At 47.2% G+C, this 19,217-nt stretch overlaps 1 protein-coding gene across 2 annotated transcripts; it reads left to right on the top strand.

The window, feature by feature from the left end:
- Positions 1-2,402: 2,402 nt before the first annotated feature.
- On the top strand, positions 2,403-18,923 carry APOL5 (apolipoprotein L5). 2 transcript variants are annotated; one of them, XM_032346438.1, is made up of 6 exons: positions 2,404-2,642; positions 7,029-7,136; positions 11,266-11,389; positions 14,225-15,109; positions 16,751-16,877; positions 18,578-18,923. In XM_032346438.1, the coding sequence occupies exons 1-5, from the start codon at positions 2,552-2,554 to the stop codon at positions 16,866-16,868; spliced, it is 1,326 nt and encodes a 441-aa protein (XP_032202329.1). In that variant the 5' UTR covers positions 2,404-2,551; the 3' UTR covers positions 16,869-16,877; positions 18,578-18,923. The 2 variants fall into 2 exon arrangements, with proteins under 2 accessions (XP_032202330.1, XP_032202329.1); XM_032346439.1 differs by lacking the exon at positions 16,751-16,877 and having other exon boundaries at positions 2,403-2,642.
- Positions 18,924-19,217: the final 294 nt, after the last annotated feature.

Genomic DNA, 19,217 nt, shown 5'->3' with positions numbered 1-19,217 from the left:
GGGCTGGAACTGGAAGCTGGTTTGGAGCGGGACAAAGTAACTGATGTGTCTTGATCACCTTTTTGTTTGTATGAGGCATAAGAGCAGCATATAAAAGGAAAACATTTCACATTTTTTCTGCGAATTTGTTTATGTCAGGGTGTGCATGCGTGCGTGCCTGTGTTCGTGCGTGCGTGCCTGTGTGCAAAGGCTTTGGCTCTGGTGGACATTTGTTCATCTTCCTGCCTCTCGGACACTTTTCCCCTGTTTGGCGCGGTTCCCTGCATGATCACCCTTGGGCTGGAGAGACTGACTTCCACCGCGGAGATCAGATACTCATTCTGGCTCTCTCGATGCAGAGTCCCCCAAGCAGCTGTGTACCCGCGGGAGACTTCTCCTTGGGAGACCCATCCAGAACATGCGCTGGGGACAGCAGCAGCTCCGTCCATATCCGGAGCCATCCGTGGGCGAGGTCCCAACAAGGCTGCAGCGCTGAGCTGGGCCCATGGCTGCCACCGCCAGCCCACTTCTCAGGGGATCCTGGGGCTGTTGTCCCCGATTCCGGGTGTCTCCGGACAGATTTCTTTCTCTCTAGTCCGGAGATGGCTCACGTTCTTCTCTGTGTTGCTTTCCTGATTAAACCAGATGGCGTTCATTGAAGCTGTCAGCAGCTGGAGAGGAAATGTGCCGCAAACGTATTCATCAGAACCTCGTTTGTCATTGAACTTGGCTAGTACCTGGCTTTCATGCCATGCTCTGAATGGCCTTTAAGGACCCAACATTGTAAAAAACATTCTTTTGGGGTTTTACCCCTTCATGTCTTATGTTCATGTGTGATTTTGCTGTTGGTTTCTGATATGTTTATGGATAGTTTTTCCTTCTATTTCTAGTTTATTAAGTTTTTATTTGGATTTTATTACATGACTTTAAATATTTGTTTGGTGGAGCCTCATGGCCAAGGGGCAGGAGAGGAAGAGGGCAAGGGGACAGGGCGTGGGGGAAGGAAGGGGGAGGGGCTGCATCGGCAGGGCAGGGCAGGGAGTTGGGGGGTGGCGCCTGAGTCAGAGATTTCCAGCAGCTGCTTGGGGTCTTCTAACAGCAAGATCCCATGTTGTCGATAGATCACAGCTGTCTGGCGAGGCTTCACAGGGCATACGAAGCAGGCGGGCCCTAAATGGTGAAAAATTGGCCTGTCTGGGCTATTTTAAAAATCACTGGATGTGTAAAAATTCAAGTTCAGTGCCAGTGGGCTTTGGAGCTAACGGGTCTCAGCCCGCAGTGGAGAAATAAACAAGCCGGGGCCAACAGGCAGAGGCATCTCTGGCCCATTTATGTAACAGGAGCTTAGAGACAGCCCGGAGCCTGGAGACTTGAGTAGAAGGAGTAAAGCTGCTTCTTCCTTTGCCGCGCACCGTGGTGCAGAGTCTGTCTGAGGAGGAAACTGGCGGGTCCCGGAGTAGTGACAGAGAGCTGGCAGAGACGACCAAGGAGGACACCCCACACAGTGCACATTCCTTCCATGGAAGCCCAGGGGCAGGGGCAGAGCAGGGCGGGGCCGGAGGAGAAAAGCTGAAATGGGCAATGGTAAGACCACCAGAGCCAGAGGAATGCCAGTAATCTGTAATATGCTCTCAAGCTTTCCAGAGTTATTTCTCCCTTTGACAAATCGCCCGTATGTCTTTCTCCCGTTTTCAAGATGAGCACACAGGTGCAGAGAGGTTAATTCACTTACCCAAGGCCACACAGCAAGTAAATGGGAAAGCCTTGCATTTGAACCCGGGCAATCTACCTCAGGGTCTGCTCCTGACTCTGTGCAATCTGCAGAATCAGGGCTGGGGGCAAAGAGGTTCTGGGGAGGGAAGACAAGGAAATGTGGTCAGGGAACGAGCCCAGGGTCTTGCTGGTCTCCTCTGATGGGCTCCAAGAAGGAAAAGGTATCCTGATCCGAAAGGAGGCCTTCTGCAGTGTTGTTGTAATGGGCTCTGGAGACCCCGAGTGCAGGAGGGAGGAGCACAGGGATGCGGCAGCAGGGAGCACCCCGTTTCCACTCCTCTGCACACGTTCTGCACCTCCCTGCCCCTTCTCCCACATCTCCTTTTCCCTCGACTTCTTCTGCCCCATCCACAAAAGTAAATAACCTTCCCGCAGAGAAGGGCTCACTCTCCTAAGCGAGAGAGCAACAGGGAGAGCTCGGGCTGGGGACCAGACTGATGAACCCCATCTCCAGGACCGATGGACCTACAACCCCCCCATCACTTAACAGCAGGCCCCAGGGACACACCTGCAGTCCAGAGGAGAGGGGACACCCTGTGGAAATCCTCTAGCAAGCAGAGGACAATGCTGGAGGCTGGCCCATCTCCCTGGGGCTTTTTCCGGAGGAGCGGGCCAAAATAGTTACGCACTTCCTGCAGCCTGGTGATAAGTGGCTACTTATTTACTGAGCTCACTGTTAGTTGCGCAAGTGGTAGAGCAGACTAGGGTCAGCTGCTCCCCAGAGCCGTGGAAACCGGCTCAGAGCCGCCTCGTCTCATCTGCCTAAAATTCCAAAGTTAGAGAGAAAGTCCTTGCAGTTATGGGGACCCGGGGTAGGAGCTCTGAGTGGGCTGACCATGGAGCTGGTGAACCTGAACTCATCCCTTGGGCACACACGAGGAGAAGCCTGAGTAAGTACGAGAAACATAAACACGCTTACCTTAGAAATGAGGTTTGAAGCAATATGGGAGAAAATGCATGGACAAGTTGTGAAACACTCCGCTAGTTAAGATACTAGTTTGTCTCGTCATCATCACAGGCGACAGCATCAAAAGGGATCGCATCTTATTTCACTCAGCATAATCTCTTCCAGTCCCATCCATGTTGATACAAAAGTTGGGTAAGTCAAGCAGAGAGAGTCAATTATCATATGGTCTCACTTACTTGTGGAGAATAAGAAATAACACAGAGGACATGGGGAGATGGAGAGGAGAAGGGAGTTGGGGGAAATTGGAGGGGGAGATGAACCATGAGAGACTGTGGACTCTGAAAAACAATCTGAGGGTTTTGGAGGGGCGGGGGTGGGAGGTTGGGTGAACCTGGTGGTGGGTATTATGGAGGGCACGGATTGCATGGAGCACTGGGTGTGGTGCATAAACAATGAATTCTGGTACACTGAAAAGAAATTTAAAAAAGAAAAAAAATTTTTAAAAAAGGGATTGTGTCCTCTTTCTGACATTTATCTAAAGCATCTGCTTTTCTTACAATGAACATGTAAAAAGTATGTGTAGGTAGGCTTTGTTTTGTTTTTATTGTTCTGTATGTAGGTTTTGAATAAGAGGTAAAAAGATAGAAGGCTTATCAGTTTCTGGGTAAATCCTAAAAAGTAAATCTAAGATACTATGAATCATAATGTTTCTTTCCATGCTCCTAAGAACTGATAGCATTCCAATCTCCCAGGACACAGGCATGACAAAATTGTCACACACAGACCCAGGATCACCACAAACAGCTTGCAGGTGCTGCTCCGTGGCTCTTGGGCTGCGAGGCTATTACGGGAAGTCTGAAGCCCATGTGCTTGGTGGCCCCAGAGTCCTTTTGTTCTCTTTGGAGTCTGGTAGCTTCGCTAGACTCTGGCCTGGTACTACCATTCGGTGGTCATTCTCCTGGGACATGGTGTGCTCTTTTATGTCCAGAAAGATTTCTTGAATTTTAACTTTATTTTATTTGTTTAAAGATTTATTTTTAAGTCGACTCCAATCCCAACGTGGGGCTCGAACTTGAGACCCTGACCGAGATCAAGAGTCACCCTCTCTTCTGACAGAGCCAGCCAGGTGCCCTCTAGATTTTTACTTTAAATATTTGTTCTGCTCATGCTTCTTAGTCTTCTTTGGAAATTCCAATTAGCAGATGCTGGAGTTTTGCATTTATCCGGTGCATTCTTTTTTTCTTTCTTTCTTTTTTAAAAAAATTTATTTATTTTCAGCATAACAGTATCATTATTTTTTCACCTCACCAGTGCTCCATGCAATCCGTGCCCTCTACAATACCCACCACCTGGTACCCCGACCTCCTACCCCCCCGCCACTTCAAACCCCTCAGATTGTTTTTCAGAGTCCATAGTCTCTCATGATTCACCTCTTGCCCGACCTTTGTTTTCACTTCACTTTGCTCATTGTCTTCATCTTTGTCTTCATTGTCGGTTACTTTTTTTTTTAAAAGGATTTTATTTATTTATTTTTAGAGAGAGAGAGAGAGCAGGAGCAGGGGGAGGGGTAGAGGGAGAGAGAGAAGCAGGCTCCCCACCAAGAAGGGAGCCCAACGTGAGGCTTGATCCCAGGATCCTGGGATCGAGCCTGAGCCAAAGGCAGATGCTGAACTGACTGAGCCACCAGGCACCCCAGTCGATCACTTTTTTTTTAAACAACATCTTTTCCCTTTCATGAGAATTCTGATAACATTTATTTTTGTGATGCTTTATTTTTCTCATCTCTTCCTTTTTTTTTTTTTTTAAAGATTTTATTTACTTATTTGACAGACAGAGATTACAAGTAGGCAGAGAGGCAGTCAGAGAGAGGAGGAAGCAGGCTCCCTGCTGAGCAGAGAGCCCACCGTGGGGCTCGATCCCAGGACCTTGGGATCATGACCTGAGCTGAAAGCAGAGGTTTTAACCCACTGAGCCACCCAGGCGCCCCTCATCTCTTCCTTCTTAAGCCTGACCAGTTTCCTCTTCATTTCCTCCTGGTGTCTTGCTGAGCCCTGAAATCCCTGTTTTGCTCTTGTACAGGAAACTACGGCACTTGCTTTAAAAAAAGTAATTGCAAAGTAATTGTTCACAGTTTTCCTCCCTTTTTAAAAAAAGACTTAATTAATTTATTTATTTGAGAGAGAGAGTGGGCACACGTGAGTGAGGGGAAGGACAGAGGGAGAGGGAGCGGGAGAAAGAATTCCAGGCACGCACCCAGTTGAGCACAGAGCCTGATGTCGGGCTGAATCCCACGATCCTGAGATCATGACCTCAGCTAAAAGCAAGAGGCAGACACTCGACCAACTGAGCCACCCAGGTGCCTCCGTTTTTTCCTCCTTTTAAATTGTTCATAATTTTCATCAGCTTTTGGGCAACAGCTTTCTGGAGAGTTCTTTATATGCCATTCATTTCTGTTATTTGTTTCTGTTTCTATTTGTAACTGTTTTTATTTTTACTGTTTCCAGTTTAATGTTGAACATATATATTTTTTTATTGTCATAAAATATGCATCACATAAAACTGACCATTTTCATCCCTTTTTAGATGTGCGTTCAGCAGTATTAAGTACATTCACATTGTTTGACTGCCATCTCTAGAACTTTCCCATCTTCCCAAATGGCAACTGTGCCCCTTACACACTGACTCCCCAGGGGTTCTCCCAGCCCCACCGCTCCCCACGACCACTCTTCTACCTCCCATCTTTATGAACTTGACTCCTCTGGCAACCACATAAAATGAAATCATGCAATGTTTGTCTCTTGGGTCTGGCTTACTTCAATGAGCCTATTGTCTTCAAGGTTCATCCATGTTATAGCATGTGTCAGAAGTTCCCTCCTTCTGAAGGCAGAATATTTCCTTGTATGTGTTCTGTGTATCTACTCCATATACCACATGTTCTATTTATTCATTCATCCGTCAATGGGCATCTAGGTTGTCTCTACCCTTTTGGCTATTGTGACTGACGCTGCTATGAACACAGGAAGACGGCGATTGGCTGGAGTCCCAGCGTCCAGTTCTCTTGTGTATATACCCAGGAATGGAATTGCCAGTAGTTCATATGGTAATTCTATTTTTCATTTTTTGGATATCTGACGTGCCTCTGGTTGCGCCATTTTATATTCCCATGAGCAATGTGCAAGAGTTCTGACTTCTTTACAATCTTGCCAACACTTGTTATTTTCTGTTTAATAATCCCTTTCTTAATGGGTATGAGATGGTATCTCATTATGATTTTGATTTGCATTTCCCTGACAATGAGTGATGCTGAACATCTTTTCATGGCTTATTGGCCACTTGTGTGTCTTCTTTGGAGAGGCATCTATTCAAGTCCTTTGCCCGTTCTTCAGTTGGGTTGATTGTTTTTTTGATTTCAAGTTAATATTTTTTTTTTATGTAGGCTTTGTTTCAGTTGCTTGTTTTCATGGAACAGCTATTTATGGGAGACTCAAATAAGGAAGAAGCCAGGACTGTGTTCTATGCCAGCAGAACTCTTCTTTCTTCTGTGGGCGTACTACATGAGTTTCTGTTTCTGTTTCCCCCAGGCTGGAATCAGGCAGTTTTCAAATTGTTCACAGTGCAGATTTTCTTCTCCTCTCCATTTGAAGGACAAACTGCTTCCTACAGATATGGCCCATTTCACTGTGTTTCTTCATTTAGTCCATTGGTTCTTGGAACCAATCCAAATTTGGTGCCAATCTGTACAGATTATTCTATTTTAGAGATTTTACTTCTGCACTTTGGGAATGCCCTTCACCTTGAAAAAGGGCCTTTTCGTTTTTCTTTTTTTTTTCTTTTTTTTTCTTTCTTTCTTTTTTTTTTTTTGCAATTACTGGCATTGTCTCTCCTTTTCCTGCCAAAGTCCTACTCATTTCTCTGACTTCCGGCATCCTTTAGAAGAACAGGAAAAATGGTACCTGATTTTCACAGTTTCTAATGGATGATGTTTGTTTTGCATCCTTTCCTTATCACTTTCAAATAACGCCAAGAGACGCTGACAACTGGATCCATTCATCCAGCACCCATTTATCCAGAAGTCCAGCATCATCACAGGGTAATGGAGAGAGAAAAGAGACTTCTGGGTCCCTCTCTTTACTTCCACTTCTTGGGCAAGTTCCTCTGAGTCTTTAGGGCGTCCTTTTTATTCCCCAATTCCCTCTTTCATGTTGGGAGTTCTCAGGGTTCCATTCATGGTTCTCTCTTCTCCTTCTAGGCTCACCATCTTCCATGGATTCCATATGTTTACAAATTCTTAGGTCTGACTCCCTAGGTGTCAGCTCTGTGTGAAGCCACCGCCTCTCTGGATGACTGTGGGGTCTGTTTTCTTCTTTAGGAGGTGAAGCTGCCTCCCTTCTGGCTCAGGACCCACCCTCACTTGCGGTGAGAGAAGCACCAGAGAGCGGTCAGAGCCCCTTGCCTATAGCATCACCTGGAATCTCAGGTAACACTCCCCTTCCCTCAGATTCTTCTGACCACAGTGCAGTCTTGATCGACAAGGGGAGATGCTGGAGACTGGCAAGTAGCCTGGAGCCCTGAGTATGGGTGGTCCTAGGTCCTAAAGTGAAGGCAAGTGTCTAAGACCTCATTCTCATTTCCCACAAGATCCAGCTCACAACCCCCTTACTATTTGAGACATTGCATCCAAGGCCCCTAAGCTCCAGATACCATATTTTATGAAACCCAAATCAGAATATATATTCAGATTGAGATACAGCCTCTGCATGAGCCCCACTGATCCCTGCACCCCTCAACTGATAAGCTTGTGCAGCGAGTTTGGGGGTCAGCTTTCATTTGTGCATTCAGGAACCCAGACGTACCTGCACTTGGCCTCTGTCCGGCCACACCTTTCACTCAGTGGTCCTTGGAGAAGATATTAGCCCAAGGGGCTATGGCATCTCCTGACTTGGGCTTGAATCTCCAGAGCCCAAGAATTTGCCAGAGTGTTCCCTGGCAAAGTGGATTTCATTATGTGGTTTACTCCAATAGAGCCTCTCTCTCCCCGTAAACTCAAACCCAGATCTCAGGAGCACTCTGGCCTCTTGCTGATGAACTGGGAGTGCCCAACTGAGGAGAGATGAGGGAGCAAGATGGACAGGCCAGTTCATCACTCCTCGGGGGCAGAGATAGGAAGCCGAGAGAGAGAGAGGGCTCGTGTGTGTGTGTGTGTGTGTGTGCGTGTTCCTTGAACGGAGGGTGGCCACAGCCAAGGCCCATCAGTGCTAGGGAATCTAAGCCAACCAGAAGAGTATGAAGCCCTTTTTGGGAGAAGGGTGGCTGCTTCCTCCCAGGTAGTCTGACCTTCTGAGCTCTCCTGCCAGAAGGTACATTTTAAACTACAGAAATGATAGAATATGGAATATGAAGATTCATGAAACTTGTCTTTAGTCCTCTGCATAAATCACAGTCTTAGAGGGGCTTCCTAAAACTGAAGGGATATGGGTCCATCTCAAGGAGACCCAGCACTGCCAGGCCTTGGTCCCATTCACTCACTCTTACTTTTCCCCACAAAATGAGGTAGCCCCATCTCCTTAAGGTCGGTTCTAGGCCAGGACTGGGAAGACAGTCAACCACAGCTTTATTTTATTTTAACTTTTAAAAAAGAGTTTATTTATTTATTTGAGAGAAAGAGCACAGGTGGGGGGAGGGGCAGAGCGAGAGGGAGAAGCAGGCTCCCCAGTGAGCAGGGAGCCCAACGTGGGGCTAAATTCCAGGACCCTGGGATCATGGCCTGAGCCGAAGGCAGATGCTTAACTGACTGAGCAACCAAGGCGCCCCTCAACAACAATTTTAAATAGAAAAAAATTCAGTTTCATGAATGATGAGCCCTTCTTCTAACTGTGCCCCCATGATGGGTTGTTCACCAGGTATAGTGTAGACAGGAGAGCAAAGACATGTCTACCTTCAAGGAGCTTTCATGGGCAGCCACTCCAAAGCACTTACCACATCAGCTGAGACCTCTTCAGTGTGTCTGTGTGGACTAGAAAGAGAGGAAAGAAGGAAAGAGCAGAACACCTAAAACAATGTGATTCAGATCAAGGTGGAACAATTATGGCAATAAATAAGAACAATTCATATCTATAACATCAATTAGTAAAGAGTATTAAATTGGGTACAAATCAGATTGAAATCATTTTCTGCATATAGGAGATACTCTGTCATGAAAATGACCCCAAAGGTCAAAATAACAGGTTAGGAAAACTTGGCACATGTAGATTTTTTTTAAAATGACAATATTAATATTTAATGACATTAATTCACCCAACTTTTGCTTGTCTCACTACGTGCTCAACAGTGTTCCTTACACTAAAGGCCTTACCACACAAGCTGGAGAGTTGGTCATGACCGGGGGGTGAGGAAAAAGGATGCTTTGTTACGAAGGTGTTTTTATTTTACTATTTTGTTTTTTTTTAAGATTTTATTTATGTATTTGACAGAGAGAGAGAGAGAGAGAGAGCGCATGCGTCCGCAAGCACAAGTCAGGGGGAGGGGCAGAGAGAGAGGGAGAAGCAGGCTGAGCAGGGAGTCTGACGCAGCACTTACTCCCAAGACCCTGGGATCATGACCTGTGCTGAAGGCAGACACTTAACCGACTAAACCACCCAGATGCCCCTATTTTACTGGTTTTTATTGTGAAAGAAGCATGTGGTTTCTGTAACAAAAGTCCAGTAGGACAGATGAGCCAAAAGTAGAGGGCTGGGTCTTCCTTCCCCCAACCTCAGCCTCTCTCCCCCAGGCTAAGCCTGCTCTCCACTGGGTGTACCTCCACCCGGAATTTTCCCCTAGTCCTAGACCACATCTATAATCTTTTTAAAAATGGAGATCATGTTATTCACTTTTTTTTTTAAACTTAACAAATCCTGGATCTCTTTCCAGGTCGGTTCATATAGATTGGGTTCATTCTTTTTCAAGTCTGTAAGTCCTTCTTTGATGTTGGTGTGTTTAAATGTAGATGGTCTCCCCACATGGATATTTCTAGGTGTTTTCATTTCTCTTGACCACTGCAAGGAACTGGTGAGGGTCTTACACATGCTTCTCTGTGTAAAAGCCATTTTGTTTGTAGAGGATGACTTTCCAGAGGAGGAATGGGAACTTCAGCCTATGCACATTTATGTTTTGAGATACTCCAAATCATCGTTCGGAAAGTGTTATTACTTCCCGCTTGAACCAAGTGTGTCAGAAGACACAGTCCCTTCTCTCTTTCTCAGGAGGATGGGATACTTTTATTCTTTTTTTTCCTTTAAGATTATTTATTTGAGAGAGAGAGCACGAAACTCAAGCAGACTATGTGCTGGCCGTGGAGCCCTACACAGAGCTCGATCTCACGACCCTAAGATCACAACCTGAGCCAAAACCAAGAGTTGGACCTTAACCAACTGCACCACCCAGGTGCCCCAAGGGTACTTTCATTCTTTTAACTTTTGCTGAAGTGGTCGATGAGATGGTATTTTGCTGTGGCCTAAATATGAATTGTGGGGGGCTGCCAATGTATTTATTGGCCATTGTATTTCTTTCTCCGTGAAACATCTTTTCAAAGAACGTGAGAAATATCTGTTTACAGAAAACAAGAGCCAAAGTTGAAATATCACGAATTTTGTTACTGCCCCTTAAATCTTCAACAAAGGAAGAGGTATGGGTGAGGACTAGGGCCAGGGAGGAGAAACATTTATGAATCACATTAAAAACCTTTAAAAATCAAAAGCATCCCATGAAGCTGTGGCAAACATCAGAAAGCTTGAAAGTGCTTTGAAGCTTCCAGAAAACAAGCAATTCTCATGTTGTATAAATTGCCCCAGAAACACAAAACACAGTATGTATTGAGCAGGGAATGACTATAACACTAATAATAAGCTCTGATTACACAGAAAGAAAACTATACCTCAATATTTGTGACCCTAAGATGAACATATTAAGTATAATAGGGAATGTAAATCTTTAGCAGATTGATACGGAAATCTGCAATGACCACATTGAGGTTTTCATGAAAATAAAGGGACAATTCAATATATGGAAATTTATGCAGACAATACATTATATTCATGGGATAAATTAAAAAAAGGAAAATTATGATCATCTCCTTAGAGTCTGAAAATAATCCTAATAAAAATACTTTAATATAGGAATAAAACACAAACCTTAGCATGATGAAGAGTGGTTTTGGCAAACCAGCTGCCAATAGCGAAATGCTACAGCCGTTTCATAAAATTAAATAATTTAAGAACTCAAGCTAACCCAACAAAGCATGGAACCAAAATGAGAAAAATAAGTATTGAAAAAATAGGAAAACCACCTGAGATTATGTATTCTTGAAGCATTCATTCAATGACAATTATAATTAGCAAGCATTCAGTGAAGCACAGAGGAGCGTTGAAAATGAGTAACATTTCTGTAGAGTAACAAAGCAAGTCAGAAACCTAAGAGATCACCAGTTTCACCAGGTCCTAGTTAGCACTGAGTCTTATCAGTTTAATTGTTTGGTTAAAATCATTAGACCAAGATGATGAGAAATTTTCAAGACATTAAGATTTTTGATATTCTAACCTTGCTTTTCTTGTCTACAATGCTATAACTAGGTAATCTGTTTTGCCAGAGCATCATTAAAAATTTTCTGGACAAGGTGACTAGAGAAGAAGTGTACTACATACTCTTTCATCCAGAGGCTTGGGAGATGGTGGTGGTGAGAAGTGGTTTGGACAGGTAATCCTAGAACAGTGGTGTGTGTGTGTGTGTGTGTGTGTGTGTGTGGCGGTGTGTGGGGGGGTGATAATCACCGCAATGTGTATTCTACGAAGGCGGGGATTTGGACTGATGGACCCAGAGACCTAATCCCAGCCTCTAGGACAGCATCTGGCACCGACCTGACTCCCAGGATATTTGAGCTGGGGAAGGAAATCTGATTGTTAATATCCAGATTCTGTCACTAAGCTGTGGCCTGTTTCATGGCAGGAAACATACAAAGTGTTCGGACCAAAGTTGGCTAAGCGTGGATCATGCTGTCTCACGTATCTCCTTTTGCAATCGGAAATGTGCAGAAAAGGGGGTGGGAGGATTTATACATCCTCATAAAACATTTTTGTAGGAAAGCAAATTTAAAACCTTTGATAAGCACGTTAACAGGTGCCGAGACCCTCCGCCTATCGGCCGATGGATTCCTAGAGCAGAATTTGCTTCCTTTTCCCCATCCTTGCTCATGTCACCAGAACGTCTAGGCTTTGGGACCTAAACTCCTGGGCCTCCTCTTTCACAGCCTTTGCCCGGCCCTTTAGGCTCCCCGGCAGAGCCTGGCCCCAGCCTTAGAGAGGCTGTCCTTACTTTCGCCCAAGGGTCCATAGGTTCTGTAAAATGAGCTCCAGGGCCTACCCTAAACTCTTAAATTATTAAAATCTTCCTGAGACATGCAAACCAGAGCTGCCTGTCCTTTTATGATGGGAACAGTCCATTCCCCGTACCTCCCTCCCTCCCTCTTCTATCCAACCCTCTTCCAGTCTTCAGACTCACGGGGGCCCACTGATCCTGAGGCAGCTCAGAACAAAGCCCTTTATGCATGTTGCTGGCTGATGGACTTGGACTTGAGTGAATTAGGTCACGTCCACAGTGCCTATGCACGGGCTTGTCTCCCCTCCTTTGGTGAAGGCAGAAGAGACGGTTTCCCTTTTCTCAAGGGAACAGTAGCTTGACCAGCAGGTGCGGCCAACTAGATGCTTCTGGGAAGCTGGAGTCCCAGGTTCTCAGCCAAATCCCATCACAGACTGGCTTGTCATCTAGGGAGAGTCACTTTGTCCTCGGGGCCAGCAATGTCCTCAGGGGCAGGGGCTTGGACGCACTGATGGAGCAAACGTGGCAGATGGCCACTTTCCTTCTGCAGTGGGCTGGCAGAGAGCATCAGGGCCAATGCAGCAGTCCTTCTCAGAGCCTGCAGGTGTATCAGAGTACTTCTGTGACAGTGGTCTGGACACCCCATCCACTGTGGCAGGGGCGTGGACGCCTTTCTGCCATCTATGTCCAGAGATCTGAGGAAGCCTTCCTCCTCTAGCACTGTGTAGTTCTAAGACTTGTTGGAGGGAGGCTCAACTCCTATGTGTACAGAAACGTCCCAAAGAACACTCTGAGTAAGTCTTTGTTATTAAAGAGTGACATGGTGCTGGGGTGGAGTTTTGGGAGGCTCCTGCTGCTTCCCTGGGCAGGGGTCCGTTGGTTGGTCTACCTTAGGCTGCTGATGGCCTTGCCCAGGGCTCTAAAGTGATCGTCAACAATCCCTTTTTGGAGGACTCAGGACTGCTTGGTCTCAGCGTGGTTTTCCCAGGAGCCCTGCCTTCTTTTCCAAAGACCTCCTCTCCAGTATTAAACCCATGCCTGGTCTGTTGTGGGTGCTCACGTAGGACGAGGACGAGAACAAACCTAAGGGTCAGAGAAGTCAGACTCTGAGACGTGCTGTAGGCAGCTGTTTCCGGCATCCCGCGCAGTCCGGTGGTACCACCTGCGAAGCCCCCGATCCTATAAGACAAATTTGCTCAGAACAGTGATTCCCAAACACAGAGCCTGCAGAACCTTATGTTCTAGGAACTAGACAAAATTGATTCCACAGGAAAATGGAATAATGGTGATCTTTTCTCCAAAATACAGGGGAAATTTTAATTTAATGGAGAGAACTTTTTAACTTTAATTTTAATTTAATGGAAGCATTTTTTCCCTTCCTCATTACTTCTTCTTAAGATGACTTACTTTCCTGCTCACAAGAGAACAGAGCAGAAGCTTCCGTGTCTAAGCACGACTGCCCTCTTATTAGAAATCTACTTCCGGTTTGCTGAAATAACACACCACCATCAAACCGAATGGCTAACGATGAGCCCTTCTCTATAAAAGAGGTCATATCTGGGGTCTCCTTGGACGGTCTCCCTCCTTTTTCTTTGCAAGTGTTGTTTTGTTAATTTTCGGAGTTAATTCTAGTACATGCACATGATAAAAAAACTTCAAAGGAGCAGAAGGGCAAACAGTCAAAAGTAAAATCTCCCTCACTGTTCCCTGCTCCCCAGTTCTCTTCCCCAGAAGCAACCACGATTTCCAGGTAGATCCCTTTTTAACGGAAAAACAGAAAACCAAGCCCTCTCCTCTATCGGTTGTCAGGACTCTCATTTCCCTGGATAGCCTTGCTCACGAGCTGTTCTAGATGTATAAATTACACACGTGTGCCTATCTATAGTCATTAAGAGAAGATAACAAAAGTCATTCATACTCATCACAGTGGTCATTAGTCCCCCGGACAGCCAGACGAGAGCTGTCCTTGGGTGCGTGGACCAGCAAGCCAGTCTGGACGCACAGAGCGATGGCTTCGACTTTGTTCCACTGTAAACATGCAGGTCACCCCCCACCCCAGGTGACCCTCTAGAGAGGAGCCCTGTGTCTGGATGCTTCATGCCCAGGACACGGCTCCCTGAACGCATGAGAGAACTCACATAACCTAGAAGTTTTAGCTTTATTGGGGAGCCCATCCCAGAGCTGGAGAAATAATTCCGTGACTTGGGCTGTCCACAGGGATGAGGCCGACACGCTGTACCACATCCTGATGGAAGAGTTGATCCGATGGAAGGAAGTGTCCATGCCGGAAGACCTCTCGCAGGAGGAGAAGATGTTTCTCTTATGCTTTCCCCTGCAGAAGCGTAAGCTGGAAAAGAGCATCAAGGAGCTTCACGCCATCGCAGACCAAGTGGACGCCACCCATAAGATGCTCACCAAGACCAACCTGGTGGCCAGCACCTCGGGCACTATCTCCGGAGTCTTGAGCCTCTTGGGTTTCGCCCTGTCCCCCGTGACAGGAGGGGCCAGTCTGATGCTCTCAACGGCTGGACTGGGCCTGGGGGTGACAGCAGCTGCCACCAGCATGTTGACAAGTTTCTTAGAAAACAAAAACAACTCGACAGCCCGAGAGAGAGCCAGCGAGGTGATACAGATGGAAACCCCCGCGGCGTACAACACGCTGGAAGGAATAGGGTTTCCCAAAATCGGTGCCACTTTGACCTGCGTCGATAGGTTTGTCCAAGCCCTTCACCACGTCAAGGGACTTCGGGCCTACCAGATGGCCAAAGTCAACTCTGGCTTCATGGCTAAGGTCAAAAATTTCATAGCCACAGGCCGTGTCCCCTTCTGGAGGGCGGGAGGGCAGCAGACAGCCTCCGCTCTGACCATGACCAGAGGTGCGCGGCTGCTGGGCGCTGCTGGGGCTGGCTTCCTACTCATGTATGATGTGAAAAGCCTCCTGGAGAGCTGGAAGCACCTGGAGGACGGGGCCAGGGCAGAGACCGCCGAGGAGCTGAGGTCGGCCGCCCGGGAGCTGGAGCAGGAGCTGAAGCAGCTCAACAAGCGCTACACGCAGACCCTCCAGGGCGGGGCTGGCGGAAGAGCCGGTCGCCATAGCAGGAGGTAGGAAGGAAGGGGTGCGGGGGTGCATAGGGCAGATGTGGTCCTGGTCTTCCTGAAGTCCCCCCCGGGCCGTGCTCAGCAGGCAGGTGCATACACAGAGGCAGGCTGGAAACTGTCCTTCCTGCCGAGACAGAGGATGTTGCCGCACCCTTCTGCCAAATGAGGTCCCTCCTCTTTTTTCCAGAATCCATCTTTTTTGCTCAAAGCGCTGCCCACACACTTCCGAAATCACAAATTTCTTCAGAAATTATAAATTTCGTGTAGGTGCTCGCTGCCCGTCTTCCCGCGCGGTGTGCCCGCTGGGAGGGCAGGGGTGCGTGCGTCCCCAGCATCCGGCGGGGCCTGGCTCCCCGCAGGGGGCCACCAACGCGTGTCTTGAATGACATGAGGGCGGCCTTCCAGGATATAGGTAACGTTTCAAATGAGCTGGGAAAAGAATTTTGTTTGAAAAATATATTTATAGACTCTTTTTAAAAAAAATATATTTTATTTATTTGACAGAGTGAGAGAGAGAGAAAGAGCACAAGCAGGGCAGCGGCAGGCAGAGCCGAGCGCAGGCTCCCCGCTGAGCAGGGAGCCTGACACGGGGCTCAGTCATGATCGTGGGTCAGAGCCATGACCTGAGCTGGAGGCAGATGCTCCACCAACTGAGCCACCCAGGTGCCGCTAGACTTTCCTTTGTAGGGACAATTAAATATCCAGCTGTAAAAAGTAAAAACCATTCCTGGGGAAATAAAGGAGAATTTCCAAACTCCTTTTTAATTTTATAGGGAGGATAGAATGGGACTGGGTAGCAAGGCCACCTCCTGGGGTCCCGGGGAGGGTCGCACCAGCCTTTGCTGAGGGTGTGAAGGCTCAAAATTATAAATTCATTCATTCATTCATCCATTTGTTCGTTCCACAGATTTTAGTTAACTGAAGCCCGTAACAGGGACCCAGGGCCTACGGGAGTGTTTCCAAACTTGACTGCAAGTTGGAATCACCTGGGAAAATTCAATGACTACTGATGAGGGGGCAGGTCCCTCGTGTCCCCAGGGACCGGGATTTCCTTGACTGGGGTTATGACCTGCACCTGGGGAGTTCTAAAGGCGCTCCCAGTAGTTCCACTGTACAGCCGAGGTTGGGAACCACTGCTTGGAGGTGTTTGAGGTCTTCTTACTCTACTGCATTAATATACTTTTTACTCTTTGGGTACTTTTTCTCACTTCTTAATAAGCTGGGGCAAATTTGGGGATAAACTATGAAACACAAGGATTCATATCCTAAAGGGACTTGCCCGCCTCCCCCCCAACCCATGCCCGTCATGGAGTACAAGCTTAGGCCAGGACATCTTGAGAAAAGACACAGTCTCTGCTCTAATGGCCCTGGGGACCCAGGAAAGGGACAGACCCCAGATAAGCCAAGCTAATGAGGAAGAGGTCAATGGTAGGACACAAGAATAGTAGGGTGCTGGGGAGCCCCTGACAGGTGCAATTACCCCTTGGCGGGGGGAGAGAAGCCAGGGTTTTCCTGGGCTTTGTCTCTGCCAGGCACCAGGCCGAGCCCTGCGTGCACACCGGCAGTGTGCATTTGTGGGCAGAGGGACAGTTCATGAACTTGGTGGATACACAATTACTCACTGAGCGCCTCTGTGTCCAACAGCCAGCAGACCTGGCACTACGAGACACACAGTGTCCAAGGGTGGGAAGTGAGAGCACTACCTCTGCCAGCCCCAGCATGTCCAGACGCCCAAGGGAACCTTCTAGAAGATCCCAATTAGGGCACAGAGGTGAGTGAACTACTCCTTTTCCCTTTCTGCCCGACCGGGTCCGGCTGCCTCCAGGGAATCTTGGTTTAGCAGAGGCAAAATACGGTCTTCGACTACGAAAACTCAGGGTCAGGACATTTGTTTGCAATGATCTAATGATAGCAGAAGGAAGACCAGCAGTGGCCCGTGATAATCCCTGGGGGCTCTGGAAATGCTGGGGTTGGAAGGGAAATTTGTGAACAGACAGGATTTTCTGGGTGTACACATGGGGTTCAAGGCCAAGGAGACCTAAAATATTCATGCTAATTTAAGCTGAGTGTGCATATATTTAGAACACCTGTTTTCCAAACTGTATATAACTACCCAGTACATTTAGAATGAAGACTTTTTAAAAAAAGATTTGAGAGATAGAAAAAGAGAGAGCACGCGTGTGCATGGACGCAAGCAGGGGAAGGGGCAGAGGGGATGGGAGAGCGGAAGAATCTCGAGCAGACCCTGCAGTGAGCACGGAGCCTGACACGTGTCTGGATCTCACAGCCCTGAGCTCATGACCAGAGCAGAAACTAAGAGTCAGGATGCCTAACCGACTGAGCCACCCAGGCGCCCCTAGAATTAAAACTTTTAAAAAACCCTTTATTTTAAAATTAACTGTGCCTGGGGATGGCTGGCTGATTCTGTCCATGTAGCATGCAACTCTTGATCTCAGGGTTGTGAGTTCGAGCCCCACTTTGGGTGTAGAGATGACTGAAAATGAAGTCCAAAAATAAAATAAAATAAGGTAAAATAAAATAAAAATCCGCTCTGCAGCTCCTCCGCCGCCTTCCCGTCCTGCTCCACCCTTTCTCTCATTAGGCAGGACTCAGGAAGTCTGGTCGGTGGTCTGTGGCTCACACACAGATTCGACTTCCATGCCCAGTGCCCTGCAAGGGGGAGTCCAAGATTTGCAAAAGGCTGTTACTGAAAGTTAATCCCTGCACACAGTAGAATTGATAGTTGTGAAAAACTAGACACCATCGACATGCCTCAGCGCTAGGACACTGGTCCAAGACAACTCGTCATCCATTCGAGAGAACATGATGGGCCTATCCAGATGGTGTTCAGGAGAGCCCGTCATTGGATCAGTGTGGAAAACGTCTCTTCTACCCAGTTAGATGAGAAAAGCAGGATGAGAATTGTGTACACACTTTCTCTTCTCAGATCTAAGCGGGAGAGACTCAGCAAGGTCCCACGACAGCCACCTCTGTCTGCGGGGGACGTGCTTATGTGTTCCTTCATTCCATCTGTCTGTAGTTATCAAGTTTTCTATGATGTGGACTACTTGTTTTACGAAATGGAAAGCAGATAAATGAGTATTGACATCAAAATAATTTTTTTTTTTTTTTAAAGAGGAACGACCCATCATCTGCTGGTCTTAGGTTAGTTCCGTCAATCACTTGAATGAACACAGCCTCCTCCTCCCCACGGAATAAAGCCATCCTGGGAGGAGGAGAAGGAGGGTGTTTTCTGGGAAAACTGTTCTCACAATGTGAGCAGTGGCTGAAAAGTCACTAAAAGGAAGTCTAAGTCTTTTGGGTTCTTGGACCCAATTCCAATGTGTGTGTGGTGTGTGTGTGTGTGTGTGTGTGTGTGTGTAATCACCACGGTAAGATAGCAAATGCTGGACTCTTCTACCCTAAGAAAACTCTAGGCTAACCTGACTGATTTATGAACTCGTTTTGCAGAAGTTGACCACTCACCAGTAAGACCGGCTAAGACAGGAGCAAACCAGGAAGAATCCTTGCAGCTGTTCAGAAGGGACCAGAAGCGAATGAAAGTAATCTCCTTGAGGGCACACCCTGAGATGTCCCCCCATTCATCACATTTACGTTTTTGAACATGTGTCCCATGAAGGGACACGCTTGCTCAGAAAGGAAGGCACCTGCCTTTTCCTCTATCCAATTAGCATATTTCATGCCACTTACATGCTGACCCCTTGTCCTTAAACATACCCAACCCCCAACCCTTCAGGTAGAAGCTCTGAGGTTTGTTTGAATAAACCCTTGAATAAACCCTTTCCTTGAGGCATAATCCATGTGTCAGTGATGAGTTCTGTTGTGCACTGGATAGAGCTTGGGTTTGGTTACATGTGTGTGTGCGCTGGGGAGGCTTCTGTACCCCCACAGCAATTTTGTGACACCAACGCTGTCCAAGAATTTAGTTCAACTCTTACACTATCTACTCAAGAGAGAGCATCACATTCCACAGGTGAAGGTTCGGTCCCACAAGCCCACCCTCCACTTCAGGGGCCAATTCTGACCGCCTGGCTGTCCATCAGAGGTTCCCACAACCTGATCCTTAGATTTGATTAATTTGCTACAGTAG

The sequence above is a fragment of the Mustela erminea genome, chromosome 6 (genome assembly GCF_009829155.1).
Source record: "Mustela erminea isolate mMusErm1 chromosome 6, mMusErm1.Pri, whole genome shotgun sequence".
NCBI classification, from domain to species: Eukaryota; Metazoa; Chordata; class Mammalia; order Carnivora; family Mustelidae; genus Mustela; species Mustela erminea.
Note: the sequence above shows the minus strand (reverse complement) of the source record. Positions and strands in the feature narration are given on the sequence as shown.